We start from the raw sequence: 26,476 nt of genomic DNA on the forward strand, positions 1-26,476 counted from the left end.
CTTTGTTTTACTTTCTGTTTTAAATAACTCATTGCCTCTGTATGACTGGAAGAAAATAGAGATGAAGAGGCTAAAGACAGGATCTCATTAAAAGTTTGTTTGCATATTTTTTTTAAAGCATTTGTGTTGTGTATATTTAAACAGGAAGGCACAGTAAACTTCGTGTATTAAATGCAGACTAGCTTTGGATGAAAGTAACAAGGACAGGTCTTACCTCTTTGTACCTGTCTACCTTCCTTCTTCCAGGGAGAAATGGAAATGGTTATTAAAAAAAAAAAACAAACAACAAAAAACCCAAAAACCCCAACCAACAACAAAAAAACCCCAACCAACCAAAATCCAGAACTGAAACAGAAAAGCCCAACCCCAACAAAACCCAACCAAACAAAAGAACCCCCAAAACCCCACACAGTTTTCTATTGCAAAACACAACTAATAGATTTTTAAACTACCACTCTGCAGATGTTTTATTTTATGATTTCATGACTTCATCAGCAGTGACATTTAATAGCTAAGGTAATGTTTCAGTTATGAGAGCACTATGCATTTTGACTTTAGCAGGAATGATTAACATGTTCTGAATATGATTTCAGTGTTCATGAATGAAAAATGATCTATTGAACATAAATCATTACAGTTCAGTAGTACAATGAGCTTTGTGTAATTTTATGGACTTCTGAGAAGTACATCTGACATCCTAACCTACGTACAATAAAAACTTGGTCTGTAATATAGGGAGTCTTATAAGGAAAAAGAATTTGTTCTAAATGTAACCTATTGTCATAGAAGCAGCTGTAATGAATGGATTATTTCATCAGTATTTTTGGTGTTGAAGAACATTGCCATTTTTGGCGTGAGAGCTCCTAATGCTTTAAATTATCTCATGATCTTCACTCATTTACTAGTCAGAATTCTGTCCACAATGTTTCTGACATAACAAGTTGCATTCACACAGTCTACATCTTGCATTTTGTTTGGATGGATGTTTCTTCCCTTGTGTCTTCCTGCATACTGTTTCTGTGAAGTTGAAGCTTTTACTTGTGATTTACCCATTTTTTTTTTGGACAGAATTCTCAGTGACCTTAAATAGAACAGTCTTGCATAATTGTGTAATGTTAAAATCCTCTAAAAATATTTAACTCTGAATATTTTTAACTGAATGTTTATTCAATATAATCAAAGTACTGACACTGGAAATATAATACTGCTTAGCTCTGAAAACTAAGTTATGGCATCTGGTAGTGAAATATATCTGGAACACTGTGTAGTGTTTGCTTTAGGAAGAATTTACACTCTGACATTACAAAATAAAAGTTGAATCTGCTGCCTCAGATTTTGCTGTATCTTACATCCCCTGCTGATGAAATGGTCTGAGTTAGGCTTAAGAACAAAAAGAAGAGACATTTAGTTCCATAGTGCTGGAAGCCGTGACCCTTATTGAATTGCCCCTTAGTAAAAGATGTTGTTGCTGTAATCTCAAATTACATGTGTAAAGTTTCTGGCTTTGCCTATTTAGAAGTCTGTAGCTCTTTCTTTTTTGGGCAGCACTCAAATGTTGACCAGATCAGTTGAAATTTTGCTAATATAAACGCAAAGATTACCCACCCCTTCTTCCTAATTTCCCATATGCTAATATTTTATCTCTAGTCACACTAATACCATATGCATATCTTCATCTTTCTTAGTTAGTGAGGAATACTGTGGCTGCTTTTTTTAAAGGAAATTCTTAGAGAAAAATCCTAGCCTTTTTGGTAAAATTCCTTGGTGGGAAGCAAAATCCTAAACAGCTTAGATTCCCTGTAATAGAATGCCATCTTCAGAATCTAATCATTCAGAAAACAAAAATGCGTATCACTTATATATGGTATTACTTACTAAAAATGAAAGGCTAAGAGGAAAAAATGAGAAAATATGTCTGTAGAGTATAACCAGTATGTTGGGTAGAATACATTTGAATGAAATTCCAAAGTGACAGATGATGGAAAAATATTTTAACTGAACTGCTTTCCTTCTGATGAGTAAGTCTGTCAGTTCTTGAATATGTAATTTAAGATTTGATTTTACTTATTTTAGGTTATTTTCAATGGTGATTATGCTACTGATTTCTGTTGTAACACACTGAGTTAAGAAACTAGAATTGAGGAAGTGAAAGGGTTGTTTTCTACTGTTTTCTACTACTGTTTTCTACTGTTTTCTGATGTCTTCTACTAAATTAGATCCAAGAACGCAGATTTCCTAGAAACATTTAATGGCTGTCCCATTTCCAATACATTGCTTTTCATAGTCCAAGGAATGGATTTGTATGTGCAAATGATATTCATGTGTGTCTGTGAGAAATTGTCTTTTGCTTGCATGATTTAATGTTTTATGGAGATTTTTCTGATTTCAAAAGGTGGGTTTTTTTTTTCCCCCTTCCACGGGTGCTACTACAATCTGGTAGAAGCAAGAAGTCAGCACAGAGGTCTTTGTACGCCTTTAAAATCAAGAAAACCTGAGGAATATGGAGCTGTATGTGCTTTGGGTTTTGAACTGTGAAACTGTTGGCGCTTCCTCAAATGACGTTCTTACACTTTCCCCCACTCAATTATTGAAAAAAAGAGTGTTCTGTGAAACTGATATTTCCTTTGAAGTTTTTAAAGCAAGATGGTGTAGATGATCCCTGAAAATAATGAGAAATTATTTTATGTGATAAACTTCACTGTAATGATTCAATGGGATTTCATTCAAGTTAGCCTTTAAATTAGTTTAAAAAAAGAGTTGGAAACATATTTTCTCTTATTTACTGGGGCTATGATAGTTTGGTCTCTTTGTTTCTGATTAAGTAGAATTTTAAAAGAAGAAAGGGGGCTTTTCTTACATTTTTATATGTAAATGAATATTACTTTGTTTCTATGTCTAGGAGGAAAAGAAGAAGTTTGATAAAGAGACAGAGAAGAACTACAGTTTGTTAGAAAAGCATTTGAATTTATCAGCTAAGAAGAAAGAGTTACAGTTACAAGAGGTATTGTTGTCTGTCTCTTTTTTTTTTTTATGTAAGCTACAGGCTTTTGAGTAGGGAAATATATTTAATGCAAATGCAAAACCAGCATTCATAACAGTAAAAGGAAACTTTCTGTCAACTGGAAAGCTGGGTGAGAAAATCAGTATTTGCTGAACTTAGTGGTGTACCCTTACTGTTTTCTGAATCGAGGGCTTTACTTGACATATATATGAAGTACTGAACATCATGTTAAATTTTTATATAGTTAAGGGAATAGCAAAGTGCAAGTATATTGTGAAAAACTCTAAATTTCTTATGAGACTTTACGACGTGTGTAATTTGCATTGCACTGTATGTATTAACTGGATGTCCTGTGTTAATGCTTAATGCAAAATACAGCAAAGCCTCTATTCCTGAAGGAAGTGGTTTGTGTGGCGTGTTTTGGGTTTTTTGTTTTTGGTTTTTTTTTTTTTTTTTTCCTTTTCATGTTTTGAAGACTTGAAGATCTGTTGGCATTTTTGGTTTGTTTGTTTGGCTTTTTTGTTTGGTTTTGTTTTCAAGTAATGCTAAAAAAAAGTTTGTTGACATTTTATAACTTAAAAACAGTTCTGTTTTGCCTGGCATTCCTTCTGTCCCTGTGGGTTTATTATCATCATCCTCACTTGTAATAGCTTTTATTTCTGGAGCAACAGCAAATAGTACGTGAGAAGATAGCAGAGAAATCTTGCAGAGACTTGCTGTAGCCAGAAGGACTTTTTTTTTTTCAGAGAAACGTAATTATGTAAGAATTATTCATGCTTAGTATATTAAATCCTTGTATCATTAAACACTTAATGTTTTCCTCAGAGATAACTCTTCTCCCTGCTCTTCACCCCACCCCAAACTGTCTTTGCCATCTTTCACAAAAAATGGTTAGTGTAACTGGCAGGTTAGCTAGGAACTTGGGGACTCAGATTGTTCTCAGGTTTCACTAGGATGCTACTTCTCCATACTGTATTTGCAACATAGGCCTTCATATGCATATACAAGTGTCTTTTGGGGAGTTGAGTCGTCCCAGTGAATTTAACGGGCTTTGCTCATGTGCTGGGACCTGTACTTTTACCAAATTGACCAGCTGCCGAAGAACTTGATGCAGAAAAAATGGAAAAGTATTAGTTATGATTTCTGACTTGATGATACTGAAAACCATATTTCAAGGTCTGAAATGATAGCTAACCTCAATGGAGAAACACAAAATGCCTGCAAGAGGATTTTGAAGCTGTATCAAATATAATCTGAAGTTTTAAAGCATGTGTTGAAGACTAGAATGAGCAAATAAATTTTTGATTGTCCTTCAGTTTCATGAACAAAAGTTCTGAAATTCTTCAGTCAAGCTCTTTTATTTTTGCATTTAATTTTGGAGTATAACTGTATAAGCAATTAAAAAAAAGGATTTGCAGCATGTTGTCAGAGTGCTAAATAGGAAAACTTTCTTGCATAAGCTTAGAAAAGAGAGGCATATAATTGCACAGGAGCTAGTTGTGTCGGTTCCTGACTGGAGTAAATAAAGGTTGCAGGTATAAATTTGACAAAAATTCATGAAAAGCATGCCATGTTGTGGAGTGTGTCTTATATTAGCATAGCCTTTGACTCTCTTAGTGGAGGGTTATGCCTGAAATTCCACGGAGGCACAGTGTGTGTCTTTTGTATTTCTGCAGCAGTACACAAAGTACAACGCAACATTGAGTGAACTTGCTGGGTGCATGGGGAGGCTCATGCCAATTTATTTACAGGGGATTGAGAGAAATTAATAAAATCGATGTGTTGGGTTTTGTATTCTTGGGGGAGGGGAGGGACACAACCAAAAGAATAAACAAGTGAAAACCAAAGAGATAGAAGCAGGCTTATGTGAGCTTTGGTGTATATATAGGGCAGTCTTACTGTTGATTTAGCCAGATATCCTAGTAGACCCATTTCATAGCCTTTTTCTGTGGCTACCCTTCAGTGCATGTATATATCGTTAGAAGCTTTGCTGACAACTCGAGCAATTCATATGTTGCGTGGTTTATTAGGATGCATTGAAATGGCTTGGCTTTTTGAAATGTGTTTTCTTACTGATGTGCATTACGTTTTTAATGGCATTTATTGTTATGCCCCTTTAGCTGCTGACAAATTTCTAGCACAGAGTAGCAAAGCAAAGGGTGTCTTAAGGCAAAACTCTCTTAAAGCTAATTTGACTTATCCTCTTAAAGCATAGCAATCACTGTTCTGCCCGAAGGATACAGTCTCAGTATTTAAGAGAGAGCGTATGGTAGTAAGTCTGGTCCTCTCACCTAACCCTTTCTCCGTTCCCTTTTGTAATTCAGTGTATTATCACATGGGCAAAGACTAAGCGTTAATCACAGAATCCCTTTATAGCCTGCCTTTAATGTATTTTAATAAAGGTTTCCATTACCCAGTTCTTGAAGTTTTATAGTTAAGTGAGGACACATGTACCTTAAATAATAATTTAATGAAATAGTACATATATGCTAGAAAGTTAAATACTTGTGTACAAGTGAATGGCAGCTAAAATATAACTGTTCACCATCAGTATGATGTTCGCATTTCATTAAAGCTGAGGTAAAAACCAGCTGCAGCTAATAAGGCTGCATTTTTAAATATTTAAGGTTCTGTGGGAACTTGTGAAGTGTCTTACTAATAAGTGAACTTTTTAAAATTGCTTTTCTTGCCAGTCAGAGTGAGCCCAGATGTGGGATGGGTATGCTAGCATTCTGGTTATTTACAGCAGTTATGTCAGTTACAGAGTAAAGCTTACAGTACCAGTGATGTGGTTTTCAACAGCAGCATTTTCTTCCTAAGTTTGACTGGAGAGATTTCCCCCTTATCTAATGGAAGATGCTGCTAGCCCCCTCTCTCTGTTTGGGCAGGCACCTTGTCAGTGCTATTAAAGCAGTGCACAAGTACCTGCTCTGATGTACATGGCTTGGATTCCATAGAAAAGAAGCTTGAAGAGGTGTTATTGGAATGTTTCTGAAAATTTTACCTCATGATTCAAAACAATGTGCATTATCTAGTAGAAGGGAATCGTTGTTGCCATTGAAAAGTAAATGAATGAGCTGTGTTGCAAAGTAATAAATCCCAGTCTGGAGAAAATTATCTTATCGCTTGCCACTTGTATGTTATACATGTGTCATTCTGAAGCTGTCTGCAAAATGTCTTTGAAACTTCATAAGCTGTATTCTGTGCGCAGGCAGATAATCAAGTGGATCAGAACAGAAAACACTTCTATGAGCTGTCCCTCGAGTATGTATGCAAGTTGCAAGAGATACAGGAGCGGAAGAAATTTGAGTGTGTGGAACCTGTAAGTACCAGTGAATTCAGACTACGCTGTCATTCATCAGGGACAGAGAAGGAATGCAATTGGACAAAAGCCAAGGAGCTCAGTTTTCTGGGAAAATGTGTGCAGTTGTGCGACTTCACAGATGTATGAAGAGCGCTTTAAATTCTGTGCAGATTCCTAGTACAGATACGCTTAATCAGGCATCTCAAAGCTTACTGCAGCAATTACAGTTGCTTTGGGTCCTTCGATGTTGATTTTCAGAAAATGGTTGAAACCTTGTGCTGTACTGCAAAACCTTGATTTATGGTGTGAGAATATTCAAGATGATGATGTTGGGGTCAGACTTTATTTTTTAACCACTGAACTGTTATCCCTGACTGATGTAAGGAATTTTGTTTTCAATGTGAAGGTTGTGTTTAAAGGCTTGTTAGTGAAGAAATACAGATATAAAGTAATTAAGAGGGTACTGCTGGCTAAAAGCTCATTATCTCAGGTAGTCTGATGTGTTTGATTTTAATTGCAACTGAATCTGTGCAGATATCAAGGGGTTCCACTGAATTTCAGCAAAAATCATACCTGTACTGACCAGACTTACGTAAATCTCTGAGAAGAGCTTATTCTAAAATTTTCTGAAATGTGCATTAGCTTTGTAGTAAAAATAAATGCAACTTTATGAAACCACAAGAGAACAGCTGGTAAATGGAGGTTTTAATTCCAACTCCTCTCTTGTTTTTCAGGTGCTTTCATTTTTTCAGGGTTTGTTCACTTTCTATCATCAGGGTTATGAACTTGCTAAAGACTTCAATCATTACAAAATGGCCCTGCAGATAAATATACAAAATGTAAGTTGAGACTTATATCTCTGCTTTTCTAATTTTTAAAATAAAACTGCACGCTTAGATTGCTGTATATACAGTGTCTGTATTGCCAGTACTTTCCTTGATGTTCGTACATTGCTAGTGAACTTTGGGGATATAATGCCACCTCCTGGCTAACGAACCACATCGCTGAACAAATCATTGCTAATTCCAGTGAGTTCTTAGTTTTGTCATTTCTAATACTTCTCTAAAAAAAACCAAACACTAGGTGAAAGGCCCCCACTCCTTTTTCCATTTTTTTATAGAGATGTAACACAAAGATTATCATAAAAGAGTTTAAAACTGAATGTAGTCTATTAAAATGTATGCAATACTGGAGAACCCAGAGGGAGGGGTAGTGAAATACCGAGGTCCTCAGTGCTTTAGGTGCGTTTGAAATTGAGTATGTGGTGGTCATGCCTGGGGGTCATTTGACAGGGTTATATTATCTGTAACTAAGAAAAGGAAAGGAAAACCGGCTGGGCTTATCAGCATTGTGTTTGGCATCTCTGCCAGTAGTGTGACTTGGAGTTTGTTTGTCTTGAAGCAGCCCTTTCAGGCAAGAACATCCTGTATAAGGAGACTTGGTGTTAGCACCCATGGCATATTTGACAAAATGGTGTGTTCCTTCAAGGGCAGGCTAACCAGGGCTGACCACTAGTTAGCGTACCCTCACACCAAATTGCTCACTGTGATTTGCTCAGGACTGGGAGAACAGCAAGCAGAGTGACAGGCTGAAGCAACTGGACTGACAGAGTCACTAGCCAGATGGTCTGTTTGCTTCCTTGAGATTTGTTGAAGAATAAAACTTGGCCAGAGGAACTTGGATATGCCAGAGGCCAGCTGGTAGGGAAAAAAACCATGTACCTTTCTGCAAACAAGCAATTAGTGATGGTGCGTCTGTTTTGCTGACCTCTAAGGGCACCTGGAATTAAGACACAGAAACTACTTCTCAGAGGCTGCAATCTATTTTTAGAAATGGCTTAACTAGCAGGCAGTAACAGGGAGACAGAAATGCAGGAGAGGATTACAGTTGCTGTAATACTGTTGTGGTTTAGCCCCAGTCAGCAACTAAGCACCACGCAGTTGCTCACTCAATCCCCCACCCCAGTGGGATGGGGGAGAGAATCAGAAGGGCAAAAGTGAGAAAACTCGTGGCTCGAGATAAAAACAGTTTAATAATTAAAATAAAATAATAATATTGCAATGAAAAGGTAAACGGTGCGTGTGTGAGAAATGCAAAACCCAGGCAAAAAAGTGATGCAACCACTCACCACCAGTGAGCAGTGACTGACACCCCACCAGTCCCCAAGCCGTGATTGCTGACCCCTGCCCAACTCCCCCTGGTTAATATACAGGGCATGACGTCATATGATGTGGAATATCCCTTTGGCCAGTTTGGATCAGGGCTCTTGGCTGTGTGCCCTCCCTTCTGGCTTCTTGTGCACCTGGCAGAGCATGGGAGGCTGGGAAAGTCCTTGACTAGTGTAAGTGCCGCTTGGCAACAACTGAAACATCAGTGTGTTTTCAACATTATTTTCATACTAAATCCAAAAGAGCACTGTACCAGCTACTAGAAAGAAAACTAACTCTATCCCAGCTAAAACCATGACAAATACACAGTGATATGGTTGACATGGTGACATACCATGATACTGTTCCTTAATTTTCCTCCCATATGTTTAAGTCTGAAGTTTCCTCTTGAGCTGTTGTTCGGTTTGGGTAGGAGAACCGAGTAGTGGTAACTTCATAAGTAGACTTCCATGGCCGAAGTCAGTGCTTCTGGAGGAAATTTCAGGACAGACTTGCTTCTTCTGTGTGCTTAGCTTAATAGAATGAGGCACAGCATAGAGCCACAGTGGATAGAGGGGGTTGATGCAAGACCAGCAAGAAATGAAATGTGAGAGGGAAGCTATGACACAGTTTTGAAGAGCTGGATTTCAGATTACAGATGGAAAAGAGCCAGTGAAATGGTATGAAGAAGCGATGAGCAGTAAGAAACCAAGCTAATCTCAACAGCTGCATTTTCAATTGACTGAATGGTATTATAGTGTGCCACAGGAGCTCCAAAAGAGATTGAGCATTACAGCTCAAGTTTTATGAATAGATAGAAAGAACGACCTGGATTTCAGAAAGTTGTAGAGAGAAAGGAGGCAAGGCTTAACAACTGTCTGATGTAAGAGGAGAATAGAAGGAAGTATCTGAAAAGATCATGAGATGTCAAAGCACAAAGGGAGATAGAAATTTTCTTGAGGTTTTTGGAGCCCGTGGTGCTCCATCCCACCGTTCCCAGGGTGCATTTCACACACCTGGATTTGTGATCACTGCACAGCTAAGACAAAGATCCTGGCAGGATCATTTAAAGCATCTAACCTTAGAGTGATCAGTGCTCAGACAGGAAGGTTTAGGTATGAGTAGTCTGTCAGTATCAATTTTTTTGCCTATGTCCTGAGTATAGAATATATTCATTAATACGTCTCTTCTAGAAAATTATGAAAAGGAACTTAAAAAATTGTTCAGAGCCTTGTAAAAGAGTTTATGTGCAGGATCTAACTCCAAGATTTGTGGGCATGTGTCCCGAAATTGAAATTGTGGGTATGGGGAGGGCTCAGAGACGTTGTTTTGCCTGGAGGTAAGGTAGCAGTTGTTATTAGTCATCACCTAAAGAATATCTTCAACTTCCTTTATAAAACATATGGGTATGGGTGGTTGCTCTGACAAGCCAGTGTGGACTGTGTCTGTGCCCATGAATAAACTCCTTCCAAGCATAAATCTGGAATTTGCATGTACAGATGGCCTGTTAAGAGCATAGTGATACCTGTCTATGTACAAAGTGGATACTTGTTTATATTAATGATATATTTGTCAGTGTATGCAACTGTATGCTTGTCCTGGGGAAAAAAAATGAGTGAGGTAGCATTTTCAGAAAAATAAAGGTGCTCTCAAAAAGCAACAAGACATGTAAGTATGCATCTGGAAGTATGTGCTTTCCTCAAAACACATATACCAATGGGGAAAATACCATCTGGAATTTAAATGTGTGTTCAGTTTGTGCATTTTGGGCAAGTGGGTACGTGGAGAAAACTACGTATTACCAGGATTGTTTTGGTTTTATTTGCTCACTGACTAATTGCCAGTGTTTTTCAGACCAAAGTGAAGTGTTTCTTGTGTCAGGTGTGAGCTGCTCTGTTATTTTGTGTAGTCCTATTGTATAATTTGTGAATAGTGATGTTACTTTCTGATTGTTTTTACTAATATTCTAATATTTGTCTTGTGGCTGCTTGCAAACTATTGAATGAATGACATTCAGGAATAATAAACTGGACTTTTTTTTTTCTTTTTCATACTTCTGCTTGTGTGTGATCAAAATATTTGGCATGTGTATGGTCTCAGTGTTGTTGGTGACCTTCCTGTCACTTTTTCCTCAATAACCACAGAAAATTCTCTCCTTCCTAACAACTACTAAGAATCTCATGAATTAAGCCAACATATATAGTAATATTTTTCTAAGGAAACTTAAATATTCAATTCCAGAATCATTTTGCACTCAGTATTTCACTTCTTTGTGAACAGGACAGCACATTATTTTAGAGATCTGCTCTGGCAATCTGTGTGTGCTTTCCACAGTTACAACAGCTAATATCTAAATCGTGCTTTAATTTTGAAGAATATCAGAAAACTTGAAGAGTATATGGATATGGAAATTGTGCACTGGCTGTCCTAAAATGGCCTGAATAATTCTCTCATTTTGTAAATAATAATTATAGCTCCTATCTGTCAGGAAGAGTAAGTCTTTCTTCCACCTTCTCTACTGATGGGTTTTTGCCCTCTTGTTTCAGACAAGAAATCGTTTTGAAGGAACAAGGTCAGAGGTGGAGGAGCTCATGAACAAGATCAGAAGAAATCCTCAGGAACACAAAAGAGCAAATCACTTCTCAATGGAAGGCTATCTCTATGTACAGGAAAAAAGTAAGGTGTATTTTTGTATTCCTATTTTATATTGTGCATACTGGCAAGTCTTTCTGCAGGTAACATGAAGATGCAAATAATTTACAGTTTATTAAACAGAGTCATCTGAGTAAATGTTCAAAGTTACTGTGGGTCATAAAAAGAGCATGGTGCTGAAAGTGTGACAGTTCTTAGGAAAAGTGACTGAATTCAGGGAAGTTTTATTTGTCCAAAGGATGTATTTCATGTTATTTTTAATCCCTTACTAATGACCTCTCCTAGAACTGTCAAATATTTGTTGTCAGACAACAACATTAGTTGTCAAATTAGCCTCTGAAAATTGGGGTAGTTTAATATGATGAAATTCAGTGATATGCTTCATTACCTAATTGTGATCATAGGGTCAAATAAAGCAGGCTATATGCTACGTTGCTAGTGTTGAAGATCTTGCTGTGAAGGTGCACATAGCACAGATCACATCCTGTCAATACTTTGAACACTTATTCAGCTTTTCTGTTAGGGTAAGAAAAATTTATAAGGTGCAGAGCTCTTGCCACTCAAGGAATGACCAAAAGTAATTTTTTTTTTTTTAATTTATTGAAAAAAACTATAAATAATATTTTTAGATGTGTGCCCTTATAGAAAGTTTTTTTTGTTTATTCTGATGAGAGATCTTACTTTCATGATATTTACTTGATTACTGTTTACGTAGACTTCTGTAAAATGTTTCACAAATTGAAGACGCTACAACAATACTTGATGGAAACATTGGTGTTACAGTGATCAGAAATAAGTTTTAAGAGAACTAGCAGTAAAAAAAATCAGAAAAATCATTATTCTGAGGATCAGTTCACTGGTCTTTGGTCTTCATGAGCTTTAGAATCAGCTGTGAAAGGATTCAGAAGAGGCAGGTATGCCTGAAACTGAGGTGGGGAGGAGCAGGGCAGTGAGATCTTCCAGGTTAGGAGCAGCGAAATCCTCTGTCAGCTTGAGCTGCTTGTGAAGGGCTTCCCTGATACTCTGGGCAGAGTTCTTCAAAAGAGAAGATTCCTTTGCAGACCTTTTTTTAAAAAAATTCATAGAAATGAGGAGATAGAGAGGGTCAGAATCCAAGTTTTAACAGTTAACATTAGGGTGTAAATCTTAATAATACTGTATGCAGTAGGCTGGGCTCTTAAGTAAGTGTGTTCTATGTAGGGTGTGCACTGATGAATAGTTAGGAGTGAGTTTTGATGTCAGAAAACGTGATCAGACCTCAGCCAGTAGGTAATGTAGAGCTTGCAACACAGGTGCATTAATCTGCAGTTACTTAGCTTCAAGTTACCAAGTGTAAAAATAGGTTTCCATGTTCTGTTTAAATAGAACACGGAAGCATAAATGTTCTGTTTCCAAGGGATATTTATTTTATAGGGAAAATCTATTTTGTCTGTAGTAGTGAGACAAAGGTATGTTAATAATTCTCTCAATTTGTCGTTAAGCATAAATGTGAAATACTACATATATCAGTTTTTAGAATAGTAAGCACTGGTTAACTTTTGAATTACTTTATAATGTTCTTAATTATTGCCTTTGTTTTAAATACTGCATTAAGTAGGACTCTTAGCTATCATTTTGGAAAGCAGGAGAAGAAAACACACAAACTGGAAAAAGCGCATACTAGTCAATGCTTCCGTTTTATGCAGGGCCTGCTCCCTTTGGTTCCAGCTGGGTGAAGCACTATTGCACGTATAGGAAAGACACAAAAAAGTTCACCATGATCCCATTTGAACACAGATCAGGAGGCAAAATTGTAAGTATATTTTTATATTCTACTCTTACACTTGCTCTGTATTGCGGGCAGAGGATATGTCAGCTAAGATGTGTCAAGTACTTTCCCTCTCTCCCTCCTTGCCCCTTTTCTTCTTCTTTCTTCATGCAATTCAGTCTGCCATTTCAGGACATTAACCTAAAGTAACGGATGGATTAATAGAGGATAATCTTTGCAGTTGCTTCCTTTTAGAAGACCAGAGAACATGGCACAGATAACATGCAGTGTTTCACCTTTTAGAATCTGGTTTATCTAGGAGGCATTTAACTTGTTAAAGTATAAATCAGGAAAATTTAATAGGCTTAGAAATTTCTTTCTTACATGCTCCAGTCAGATTTTTCTTTCAGAGATGTAAGTACTAGGAGAGGGACAAGAAAAGAGGATTTTAATAGGAATATAATTTGTACTGACAACTGAACATAATTTCAGAGATCTTTGATAGCATCTGAAATATTCAAGACCTAAGACTCTGTTGATCTTTAAATGGCTTTAATTCCTACTGAAATAGTTGGGAATTGAAGGCACTCAGCACCTTGAGAGGTGATGCATTAAACGAATGCATTAATATGGATGAAATGCATTTTGTTGCAAGGAAAAAAGATATCTGAAGCTGGAAAATAATGCTTGAGTCAATATTCCTGTAAATGCAGAACCCTGCCCTATCTTCAAATTTGGTTAGAAATCACGTTGTTGGAATTTTATCAGGGTATTATATCACATTAGTTTGAGCAGAGGGGAGATGGCTTTCATCATTTTGAGGGCTGTGTATATTTACAAATATATTGAATTTGGAAGAATCTTTCAAAAGCTCTGGAAAACCTGCCATACTGAAAATTAGTGGCATTTGGCTTCCCTAATCATTTCAGTACTTCTATGAATTTTTCATCCTGATTTACTCTAATTGTAATAAGCCATTTTAGTTAATATAGTATGTGTGTAAGCATTCAGCATTCTAAAACACTTATGAAGCCATTTTTGCTGTATTACAAGATCTCCCATTTTGAAACCCACAATGCAATTATTCCTCAGTGACCACCTCCTGTGTCTGGAGATGTTGGATAACACCAGAAATAATTAAAATGTGAAGTTAATCATGATTAAATCTGGTACAACTCCTGCAGCATTCACAGATGAGTTTATTTGATTTCTGAATACTTAAGGGTAGAATACAATCCTACTGTTGGTTGGTCTTGAAGAAAGGACTGGTTCTGTAAGACAGAATAGTTGCAGATAGTAAAGATGCTTACTTTGTTCTAATTACTGTAGCAATAAACTTTACTGTGGAAATCACTGTGTCTGACATAAAATGGAAGTCTCTTACACTCATTGTGTGGTTATATTGTAACGTGGAAAAACTTTATAGCAAAATACTTTTGTTAGTTTAAATTTCTGTGTTACTGTGTAATGCTATAAGGTGCCAGCTAAAGTGGACTCAATATTTTTGCATTTATGTCCTGTAAATGACCATGGAATTTATGTGCTATTGTGCAGAGACCTGAATGGCAACCATGAGTGAATTCTTTTGCAAGTGTCAGTTTTGATTATAGCTTTCGCCATTATTTTAATGTAAATTTACCTTACTTGGTTTGTATAGCTGGCTTACCGAAGCTTTCAAGTACTGAGTCAAGCACATTAAAACCTTCTTTTTGCAGGGTGATGAAGAACTCTTCGTCCTTATGTATTGCACCAAAAGAAATATAGATACTATAGACAGGCGATTCTGTTTTGACTTGGAAGCTTCAGACAGGTAAGCTCGCGAAACACACTAGAAAGGACTCTTTCTAAGTAGTAGTTAACATTACTGTAATATTACTGTTGTGTTTTCTTCTTATTTTTTCAATGCTCATTCAGACTGCCAATGGGAAATAGTTGCAGGAGGAGCAGGCAAGCACTGCCATGGCTCACTGGATTTTACCTCAGTGTATGTAGCAGTAGCAGAGAGGATCTAAACTGAAATGCAGACATTGTTTGAGCTCACATAAAAGAAAAGCATAGAAAAAGTTAGTGAAACTATTATGAATTTCTATTAGCGTAGTGAAGAAATGTGGCTTAAATTCAAGTACATATAACTATAGTGAAAGACTATGATCACAGTAATAATTCATTTGGTCATGACCATATTCTATCACAAGGCAGCTTTTCAAAATTACATGTTGCTGAGGATTTGTGCTGGATTCCCAGATTGAAAATAAGATCACTGTGATTTTGAGGCTTTTTGTGGCTGGTGTAATCATCCAGTGCATCTCGAACACCACTGTTACTGCCTTTTTGAAACACCACCATTTTGTTGCTTTATTTCAAAAGAGAAGAATTGCTTATTCATTTTGCTAAAAGGATCTTAAAATGTGATAAATATTGGTTCTTGCCAGTGTTATTGTCTTCCTTTGTTTATGAAAGTGGGAGAATCCAACTTAATATTGCAAATAAATATGGCTGTGGTGATGCCGTGTTCTTTTGGTGCAGATTGTATCTCTGCAGAACAGTATCATATCTCACATTAAATGCTAGATATAAATTACTGATTACTGGACTCTTGCTGAGTTTTTGCATCCACCCTTTCTGAGCTGTGTTTAACCAATACGTTTGCTCCTTACTTATGCCAATTAATTACATTCTAATTTATCATGTAGTAGGTCTTCAGGTTTTATATTTTTTTTCTGATCAAATATGTAGTGCCCTTCACTTTAAATGCAGCGTGGCCGGTGCTGTCAGGCCCCTCTGTCCTACGATTGCTAGTGGTCTCCAAATATGTCCGTGATAACGATCATATGCCTGTGCACAGTCTTAGGTCAGAGGCTATGCCTAGCTCATGGCCAGAGTGTCCTGCCTGAGGCATGCCCATTTCTGTAACAAGCAGTGGGTAGAGGAATGTGAAACTACCGCTGCATCTGAAACTTCCAGCGGACATGGCAGGTAACAAGATAGTCATTTACAGTTCAGGTGGCATTTGTCACAAGTCTACAGCATGGCTTGAACTTGCATTTTTGATTTGAACAGGATGTGGTTTAATTATTCTAACACTGGTCCCAACAGTAGGAAAGGGAGTAAAGATTTAAACTCTTGACATCAGCTCCTCTTGGGTCAGTGTACTGGCCACTAAGAATAACAGATTTCAAACTGAGTCTGATAAAGTTCCTAAAAAAGTACTGTGAGAAATGTCAGTCTTATCCCCTCTGTGTGTCATCTCTGCTCAATAGGATATCTGGAGCTTGAACAGAGGTGGATGGAGAGCAGTGTTTCCTTGATCATGCAAAACATTTTTTCATTCTCTTCTCCGGTAAAAGTGGGAAAAATCTAATCCATCTTTCTGTCCAGATATAATAGACACAACTGGTCCACTGTGACCTTGATATCGGACATTTTTCTTTTAATAATATATGTGTGTAGCACTGAGATGTTCCCATGGAGATTAGTTCTGTGCTGCAGGCCATTAGCTTGTTTCCTTGGTATCAGTTCAGGGCACACTTATCCCTCAGCTTGTCCAAGTTAAAAAATAACATACAGATTGACAGCTGGCCATGGGGTTTTCTTCGTTCCTGTGCTGTGGAAGGAGGCAAGATTGTAAAATTTTAGGAAGGACTTTTCCATAGCAAATGTCCAGACTTGTCTGTGACTTGAGCATAGTTTGGAGCTAGCTGAATATGGGTTTTTCTTTTAAAAAGAAAACTGAGATGATGCTTCTTTCTTTAAATTCTGATACTTATAACTATAAGCTCTGATGGTGCTGGGATCCTGGCTAAATCTCTGGAAACTGGTGGTTTTTTCTGTTTCTAGTACTCAATCATGTTTAGTTGTAGGTGACTAGTGGCAAATGTAGAGAAATTTAAATCTTAATGAGACAGCAGAGGTCTTTTGGGGTAGGAAAAAGACTTTCTATTGATAAAAAGCATTAGCCTTCTGAAATACTACTTAGATTTTAATTTTACCAGTACAGGACAAGGAGGAGGGAAGGCTTTGTCACTTTTGTCTTTAATTTGAAGGCAAATAAATATATTTCATGCAGCATATACAGTTTGATATATTGCCTCTAGGTGATACTCCTTGATACCGTGACAGTTATAATTATAGTGAAAACAAGGAAAGTTTGCCCTGTATAAAAGCAGCGAAATTTGTTTTTCGTTTTAACTAGTAAAAGACAGTAGACAAGAAAAAACCAAAACATCATGTGGGTTTTGTTGTTGTTTTTTTTTTTTTTTAGTTAATTTAGCTAATTACTTCAGGTGTTTTTCTCTGCTGAGTGATTAAGTTTGCATGTTTATGATGGTTGCAGCTCTGCACTACTAGCACACCAGTTTGCATTGAAAAAAGCTGTTATGGTTTGACAAGCTGCTTTGCTTACTGTTTTACTAATACCAATATTAGCTTGTTTTAGTCATAAAGGTTATTAGCTGCAGAAATTAAGGCAAGGCTTCTCTCACCCACTTTAAGAGCTATGTCTATCACTGAGAATAGTAACAGATTCTATTTTGCTGCCATTTTCCAAAAGTTATAGTTGAGTCTCCTGAGTTTGGATTGTTTTGCTAGAGGGTGTGTGCATGCCTTGTCCTCACATGTTGTCTGAAAAGAGATTTTGAGCAGGAGGTGTTTGTACCTGTAGAGTTTTATGCCACAATTAAATTGTGCGGTTTGATAAAATTTATGGCAAGGTGAAAATGAACTAGAAATGTCTGTAGTTGTGAAAGTATGAACATGGTATGTAGACTGTTACATTTTTAAGTAAAAGTGGGATTTATGCTGGTTTTCTCTGTGCTGTTGTTTTTAGGTAACGTTTTCCCCTACAGCTATTTCGTGACTTGAAGATAGATTTAATATGAGAGAGAGTGAGAGAGAGCAAGAGAGAATGTTATGAATTAGTTCTCTATTTCTATCCATCTCTATATAATGAGATTTACAAATTTGCCAAAAGTATTGGCAAGCTGAATATAATGATTTTTTTAAAATTGGCAGAAAAATAATTACCCAAATAGCTGTTCTCCTTTTAACTCTCCTTGCTTTGCACACTATGCTGAACCGCAGAGTTACTCTTTTTAGTTTCCTGTTATATAAAACAAAAGTAGATTTATGTTAATATCTGTTCACTAATCCCTACGTCCCACAGTTGTCCATCTTGCTTTTTAGGAAAGTTATAATAGTGGAATTTTGTAATGAGATACTGCATTAGGACTCAATTACTTTTTATAAGATATTTACTGGAAAACTATAATCATTGCCACTGCTCTAAAGCTGAAGACTACACATTGAATAAGTTGACTATAGCCATTTTTTATGTAACAGCACAGCAATGCAAGAGCAAGTTTATTTAGAATTCAGAAAACTCAGTAACTCCCAGCAAGTGTTGGAATCAACCAGCTAGCAACAATGAGCTATTTCGAATAAATAGTTTGCAGATTACATTCACTCTCCTTTTTTTTTTTTTTTTTTTTGCTATTCTCCCTATTTCCTACTGTGTGTATCAGCTCTATATCTTTTATTTTAAAGATGAGGAGCATTCAGTAATTAAGCAAAAAAACCAACCCGGATTTTTAGGACAATGGGCTTTTGCTTGTAGTTGAAAGTAGGATTTGACAAGACTTTCTTAGCTGCTGGTGAATGAAGTTTACTCTGTGTGGTTGGTACATTTGCAGGCCTGGAGTTCCTGTGACCATGCAGGCGTTTTCTGAGGAAGACAGGAGATTGTGGTTGGAAGCCTTGGATGGAAAAGAATCTGTAAGTGTCATTTTTTAGTATTCATTTCTAGTGTAATGGAGAAATTCTCTTACCCCCTGCTTCCTGATCCCATTACACTTCAATAAACTGGGATTATGTAGTTTGCAAAATGATAGATTCAATGAAGAAAGAATAAAAATGAAATAAAACTCAGGAGAGAGTAGTAACTTGGTGTAAAGCTCAGTGTAGGTAACTGCTAATGCTGATATGAGATACTTTTCATTGTAATGACAGCATCGATTTTTATAAATGGTTTTCCATCACAATGATTATATTGGTGTTCTAGAAAGTGTCTAGCATAAGCATGTCCACTTAGCCCTATGCTGACATACTACATTGCAGTGGTAAGACTTGCATGAGTTAGTTATATGGTGATATCTTTTTTTTTTTTTTTTAAATCTAGATCAAAAAATCCCTGTCAGTAGGAATGAGGTTGTACTTGAGTTTGCTTAATTTCTGGTTCACATCAGGAAATGGGTCTGAACTGCAGAATTGAAACACACTGCAGATTATTCTTACAGTTGTAAATATAATATTTGTCTTGTGGGCCAAAAGTAATGGGGTTTTCTAACCAATGACACAATCGTGGCTGTCCCCAGTAGTTGGCTACTGGGGATTTTAGCAGTAGGTTTTATTGACATTATAGATGCAAAAATCTTGTTTCATCTGCAGAGGTCTTTATTACCATCATGTGTTGTCTGAGCTGGACTCCCCAGTAAGCTTATAATTTCTGGGAATGCTGAGCTGGGACATAACTCCCAGGATTCATCAAAGCAGTTCAAAATTATTTGCGTGATCTTGAACTGTGGGAAATTAACCAGCAGAGAAAACTAGGAACGTGGAGCACATAAATCACTGTTAATTTCAGTGGCTATAACTAACATTGTTCTGCTTCCCAAGGAACTGTATTTGTTGAGAACATTTTTAAAATTTCACTCCTTAAAAAGCTCAATTATCTGCTTTCTGAGGGGGGCACAGACCTCTGGTCCTACTGGTAGAGCTGTTGTATTTAGAGGTGATGTGTTTACAGCTGTACACAGCTGTATTTGTGCCTATTGGGCATTAAGATTGGGGGGTGTCTTGTTTCTGATTTCATAAGTGTCTTTCAAATAATTTATGTCTCTCCACTCTTTTTATGTTAGCTGTTCATCAATTTGAATAGAGCAAATGCAAAGCGAGAGGGAAGTAAGTATTTGAATGACTATTAAAGCTGATTTTTGTTAACACTTTACAATTAAGAAAGACAAAGGTAATTTTTTTGCGTGGAACCAATGTAATTAAATATTTTATTCTTAACCTCGAGTGTTGAATATACTTTGTGGATTTTGTAATTAATGGGTTTGCACAGTAACGCAGTTTAGTACATAAAACTTGTAGGACTGGACAGAAGTTAGCGAACAGTCGGATTGTTTTTGCTAATTTACTTCATGCTTGAAATTGACTCAGGGTTAATTTGTATGTAAATACATCACAATTTCTTAATCCAGGTTGTGTATACACATCTGTTAGAATAAGTATGGTTTTAAAAGCAATCACAGCTAAACATAAATGTCAGCAAAAAACCTGAATGCATGTATTTAAAATGTAAACCATAGTATGGAAGTAGAAGAGATGGCTTTCTTTAAACAACATTATCTTTCTTCTGTTAGCGAAGTATAAGGGTGAAAACAATTATTCTTGCATTATCAGGCAATTTATGCTTTTTTTTTTTTAAATTAAATTGTTGATTAAAGCTGGATCCTGGTGGTGTTAATAGAATTTTTTTCCACAGATTTTTATTTTCATGGTGCAAGACCAGGTCCCCAGGAGCAAGAAGGCCAGATGTTTGGGGGGAGGGGCAGTTACACAATACAAGCTTGTAAATGAAGCTGCAATGTGAAGAGAAAGAATAAGATAGGAACAACAGAGGAATGCTCGATCTCAGCTGTTGCCCTGTTAATGCATCTGCTTTTATGTAGTCAGATCATTAACTGCTGTGAAATGATATACATGTGTCCTGTATCTTTAGTGTGGGAATTTCTTTGGCTTAGGGTAGGACTCAGTAAAAGCCCTGCTGTTGATGATTATGTTTTTTCATCGTAAGTACTTCCTTGTCTCATTTGGTTAACTCTCTCAGATGTTGTCGATGTTACAGTAAGTACTGTTAAATTCCATTTTACATCTGCCAACATATGTACCTAATCAGAGATCCCATTCTTCAAAGGCTGCTGCTGTGAACAGATTCAGTGAAGCCACTAACACCAGAATAAGCCTTTACTTCAGTTAGGCAGGGTTGTGAGGGAGGAAAGGGTAATTTCTCTAGAAGTGAGGAAGTATTCCCATTACCGAATATTTACAGTTTTGCCTGAGAGGTACTAGCTTTGTCATTAAGTCCAGCCTTATTTTTCAGTGAAAGATGTAATTGTAATGGTGCTTTTAAAACTTTTCAAACTTTTTTTCTTTGTAGGTGCACAACTGGATAAGATAGGGTTCACTGTCATCAAAAAGTGCATCAGTGCTGTTGAAACACGAGGTAAGGATCAACCCAATCTGTTTGCAGAGGGGATGGAGCAGTTGGTCTGCTCTTTGAAGAAGGCCTGTGTGATCTAGTCCCCTCTAGGTCTCTGGGAAAGACTTAATGTGGTAGATGTTACACTGATTATACTGGGCAGGGCAGGAGCTTCCTTCTGTCCAGTCCCAGCCGTTTATGTATGGCTTTCCCTCAAGAAATATGGTTTCAAGAAGTGCTCAGAAGGGGGTAATAGCACCTCTCTTGACAAAGGAAGCCAATGTTTGTGCACATCAGCTGAGAAAAAAACCCGCATCTTGTAGGCAATTCCTGTACTTTTTGCTTTGCTGTTGGAATAGACTAATTAATTTTAGTATTCCACTTGTGGGCTTTGAATGGAGGTTTTCTGTTTAGCCACTTAAGACAGAACAACAGGAACTGAGCAAGCAGGTGAATAACAAAGTATGAAGTACTTCTGGTGGAGTTGGTCTCACACCAGAGATAAGGATGCTGTCAGGCTTACTGTTGAGTATACTCATTGTTGTACCTCCAAAACTGGAGACAGGAGAGAAAGGTGAGTATTCAGTATTCAAGAGGTAGTTGGGATTATGATTGTGGAGAGGCTCTGGGTCACAGACCCTGTGTAATGTGAGCACTGGGTAATGTCAGCTTTTGATATTGCTGCCATGTGAGGAGACAACAATCCTTGTATGGACACACTGAAATGTGAGGTGAGCAGCCAGTCTGAGGCTCACTGTGTTGTATATGGTGGTGTGTGGGGAGAACCTGGTTGTTTGGTTGGTTGTCTTTTTTTTTTAAAAAAAAGAGGTGAAGAGATCAAAATAGGTAATTGGTTATGGTGTGTTTCTTAGTTGTTGAAAGAGACGTTGAAATTTCTCTGTGTGAATTTTGTTTTTCTCTGAAATTGTTGACCTTCCTTCCTGCTCCCAAAGGGGAGATCTATGATTTTTCAGGAAACGTATCTTCTTTTCTAGAGACTTAGCATTGCACAGGGCAGATCATTTATATCTTTTTTTGTATCACAGTCCAGCTTAAATAAGATAGCTGAACAGAGGAATGGGTTGGTCACACTTCCTGTCAATGCAGGGTCTTACTTAAAAGCAGCATCTTCCGTGTATACACTTACTCTACAATATTATTAGTAAGACTGAGCAGCCTTTGTGACGTTGAGGATTTAGCATTTAAACAGCAAGAAGTACCTGAAATCCATTTTCTGTTGGACATTTTTGTATCACTCCTGTCTGATGTATTAAAGATGTTATTCCAGATTAGACCATATTCTGTCTGGTGTTATTTTTTGTTCATTCTGTTCTTTTGAATATTTTTCAAATAAGGTTTGCCTGGCTCATCACTAAAAATTTCAGTTACTGGCATTTACAATCTGAATATTTCATCTGGGAAACATTGCAGATAAAGCTGGCATCCTACAGATAAGTCGCCTTTGCTGCAAAGCACTGCTGCAATATAGAATGGATCTTCTCTTTGCACTGGACGAGGCAGATTTCATGAAAAGGGTAGTATGTGGTCATGTAATGAAAGGCTGGTTTTGGTCCACAGCACAGTGACTGGTTCGCTTACAAAACCTTATTAATCATGCTTACTGTAAGCAGTGTGGAATACACTATATTTTGGTTTATTATCTATAGATACTTTCAAATAGTTTTCTTCAAGTAGGTTTTTTTTTTTTCCCCTTTGATATCCTGCAGGGAAAGCGAAACAAGAGCATAACTGGAAAAAGTGTCAACACATTCTTCATGAAGTGGCTGGTTGGAGCAATGGGTTAGATATGGGTTTTTTTGTATGGCTGTGGGTGGATAGGTTAAACTGAGTGGTGGTTCAAGTCCACTCTGTTCTTTATGCCTTGATTTAGGGGATGTAAGGCGGTGCAAAATATATGTGTAATGTTGTTGTTCAAGACAGATAATAAGCTTGCATAGATTAGAAGCATGTGTCCCCATAGTGGGATCTGCCCTGAAGCATACTTGGAAGAGAATTAAAGTTACCAAAGTTAGCTGCAGTATTTCCTGTCTTTGGAGACCTTGCAGCTTCACTATCCCTTGTACACAGCCCGTGTAAAACATGCAGTCCATAGGCTGCTTTGTGGTAATTACTACCAATGTAAATGACTTTTATCTATTAATTTTGTTTTGGGGAGGTTTTAAGGAAAAAAAAAATCAGTATTGAATAAATATTTCTTTTCCCAGGGTTTCAGGAATGGGTTTAGGTGAGGTAATGCTTTCCAGGAACTCAGCAATCCACCTAGCTCTGTTTCAATGAACTTGATTTGTCCATTGCATTTCAAGCAGTTGTTGATGATTTTCTGCTTATCATTACTAAACTTAACATCAACTGCATTTTAAAAAAAAACAAACCTGGCAAACAAAATCCTGATTTCATTCCTGGGACTAACTGAAGCATTTCTGAAGGATCAGTTTCTGTTTCCTGCAGAACCTGCAGGACCTTCTGCTGATGTCTGCCGAGCTAAACAGCCAGAGGTCCAGGAGAACATTCGGTTGTTTGCCTCAGAAGGGTTGGGCCAAATAGTTGTATGATGACAAAAATGCATCTTTCAGGCTGCACACTTTATACCTATACTTGTTCTTAAAACAGTTTTTACTTGATTATTTTACTTTATCAACACGTCAAAGGCAAGTTATGTTCAGTAGAAGAAAACAGGACAGATGCCTCTTCAGAGACTGTGCTTGTGTGCCATGTTTTTATCTCTTTTAATCATAATGGGTGTGAGGTTGGCGTGGGTGGAAAGAGAGGACAGTCTAGTGTGGGTGGAAACTGAGAATAGTCTTGTCATGTCATAGCAGAAAAAGTCTGGAATTCAGAGAGAGAAGAGCATAACAGAGATATTGAACATAAACTTGTCAATGGCTGGATAATTTTTTCTCAGTTACGTTCCCCCTTATAAAGCCAAGAAGAAAATTATTTGCTCTGAATGAACAGAAGAACCAGAGGTAGTGTTTTTGGTTAAAATGCATGTAAGCTGCTGATTCAGCATTGCTGTATAAGACACTGGCTGTGTTTCACCTGGTAGGACACACTGAGGCATCAAGATATGCAGCCTGTCTCTCACATACTGAGCATGATGCCGGTTGGATGTACACCCGTATTTTGTCTCTGAGAGAACATTTTGGGATTCTGTTTGGAGTATTTTATTTATAATTCTGTACTGAGAATAATACAACAGGGTAAAAGTTTATAGAAACATCAAAGAGCTGTTTGCTCCGGTAGTAAAGACCCTGCATGTTTTTGTGTGCAAGTAGTTGGCTGTACCTTCTGTGAGGATGTGGTAGGTAAGTGTTTGCCAGAGCAGTGTTTGGCTTGATTTTAGAACTACCAGAGCTGCTAATCTGAGCTGTAGAGAGAGATGGCAGCATTGAGCTGCCTGTCCAGCCTGTCTGCTCCTGAGAAAGAAAGAGGATGGTGCGGAGGAAGTAGAAAACCTTTTCATTTAATGAAAAAAATCTGGTGTTACCTTGAGTTTAGAGTGTCACTTTTATGGCTGTTTCTGTACTATGGAGTTTAATATAAAAAGTTGTATTTGCAGCTAAATTAATAGTCTGTCAGCCACATGTACAATGCCAGCCACAAAGTAAACTTGCCTACATACCTTGCTTACAATAGTATAAATTACTATTTTACTTACAATACCTTATTTTTCTAAGCATGTTTCACATATTATGTACCTGTGCCGAATTCCAGTACCAGACAGCCAAACATCTTGAGATAATGTAAATATGAAGGAAATTATGCTGCAGGGCTTTACCACTTAAAGTTGACAATAGTGACTGGTTGAGCTGGCAGACATAGTGTCTGAACCCTTCAACATTTTAGTCAGTGATAAGCTATTCCTTGCAATGAGTCATCTTGTCAATTGTGTTCTGTAAATGCCAAGCATTATCAGTCTTGGATGTGCTGATGATCTGAAATGTGCAGATTAAATCAGAAATAGTACTGATTCAAACCAGGTCTGTATATTTTAAATAAAACATCATTTAAAGGTATGTTTAAAGGTATCATTTAAAACTATGTTCAGATATTAATTTCTCTTTGCGCTTCTTGATGTCTGCTAGCAATTAGCTGTGCTTTTTTCAGGTTGATAAATTTGAAACTGATCAATTATCTGATAATTACTGTCACAGACTCATGATTATTGCTGGAGGATTGTCTTAGTTTCAATACTGCCATAATTTCGGACACTTTTGCATATGATATCTGTTTTAATATTGAGCAGTAGTTTCTATGATTTGACCTTAATTATTTTTAAGCCCATAAATATATGGGGTCAGCACGGTTTGGTTCCCCTTAGTTTTAATGTTAGAAGCACAGGAAGTTACAAAACAGCTTCTGAGATAAGCAAAACCTGAGCTGTATTTGACTGTGATGTTATTTCTTCAGCCTTTTAGCTTCTTGCATACGATGCAGAAGGCTTGTTCTGTGGCACTGAAAGTAGTGGAGGACTTTGTATAAAAACAGCATGATGCATTTTGGCAGAGCATTGGAAAGCCTGGTGTTACTTTTGTACCAGAATTTTCCTGGACACTTCTGAGAAATTAGAAGTAAAAACATAATTGCTGTTTTCAGGATGGATTCCTAGTGCATCCTTGTTTTGAGTGAATCAAGGATTATGTGGTTTGTTTTGGGTTTTTTTGGTTTGGGTTTTTTTTTTTTTTAGTGTTGGCAGTCTTTAAGTGGTGTATAGCTTGCTATCACACTGTTGTTCTGGGTATCATTTGAAAACTTACTGGGATGGGTTGATAACTCCATATTTTGAGAAGAATAGCATTGTGGCCACATAGCTGCTTCTTGCGGTTCTTTCTTTTGTGCACAGCTAAACTGTGAGCATGCTCTAGAGTTGTGTTTTTTAATGACCACAGATGAAATACTGGAGATCTTGCTTATTCTGTTAATATGAGCCAGCTCTGAACATAACATCTAGCTTAAGACTCAGCATCATTACAGTGGTGCCTGCACCCTGGGGAAAGAAAAGGGCCAGTTTGCCCAGGTGGAGCAACTGAAAGAAGCAGTAGCTGCTGCCATAGCCCATCAGCTCTCCACCGGGACAGAGGATGGATGGAGCAGTGCTAACAGGGAGGAGTTGAGCAGGCTTTCAAAGATCCAGGATGGCTGAGGAGGCTGCAGACTGTGTGAGGAAGAGGAGGGGGTGAAAGAAGAAGAAAAGATGTAGCAAGGCTAGGCAGGAGGAGGAGGTAGAAAATGCGATGTTCTCTCCACCTCATTGAGAATTATTGCTGTGCATTATGGTTGTGTCTGACAGTAATTCATTAAAAGGCTAATGATTTTTACATACTTCATCTAATATTTATTTGGGAAG

The 26,476-nt window shown here is 37.3% G+C and overlaps 1 protein-coding gene across 2 annotated transcripts in view; it reads left to right on the forward strand.

The window, feature by feature from the left end:
• Positions 1 to 26,476, forward strand: part of ARHGAP10 (Rho GTPase activating protein 10) — a 156,390-nt gene that overhangs the window by 60,256 nt on the left and 69,658 nt on the right. For both annotated transcript variants that reach the window (XM_064450310.1, XM_064450311.1), the window contains 9 exons: positions 2,900 to 3,001; positions 6,213 to 6,323; positions 7,040 to 7,144; positions 10,999 to 11,128; positions 12,790 to 12,896; positions 14,567 to 14,661; positions 18,539 to 18,620; positions 19,763 to 19,805; positions 21,067 to 21,132. In XM_064450310.1, the coding sequence (XP_064306380.1) occupies positions 2,900 to 3,001; positions 6,213 to 6,323; positions 7,040 to 7,144; positions 10,999 to 11,128; positions 12,790 to 12,896; positions 14,567 to 14,661; positions 18,539 to 18,620; positions 19,763 to 19,805; positions 21,067 to 21,132 (841 nt within the window). The remainder of the gene's footprint in view (positions 1 to 2,899; positions 3,002 to 6,212; positions 6,324 to 7,039; positions 7,145 to 10,998; positions 11,129 to 12,789; positions 12,897 to 14,566; positions 14,662 to 18,538; positions 18,621 to 19,762; positions 19,806 to 21,066; positions 21,133 to 26,476) is intronic.

This window comes from Phalacrocorax carbo, chromosome 4 (assembly GCF_963921805.1).
Source record: "Phalacrocorax carbo chromosome 4, bPhaCar2.1, whole genome shotgun sequence".
In the NCBI taxonomy this organism is placed as follows: domain Eukaryota; kingdom Metazoa; phylum Chordata; class Aves; order Suliformes; family Phalacrocoracidae; genus Phalacrocorax; species Phalacrocorax carbo.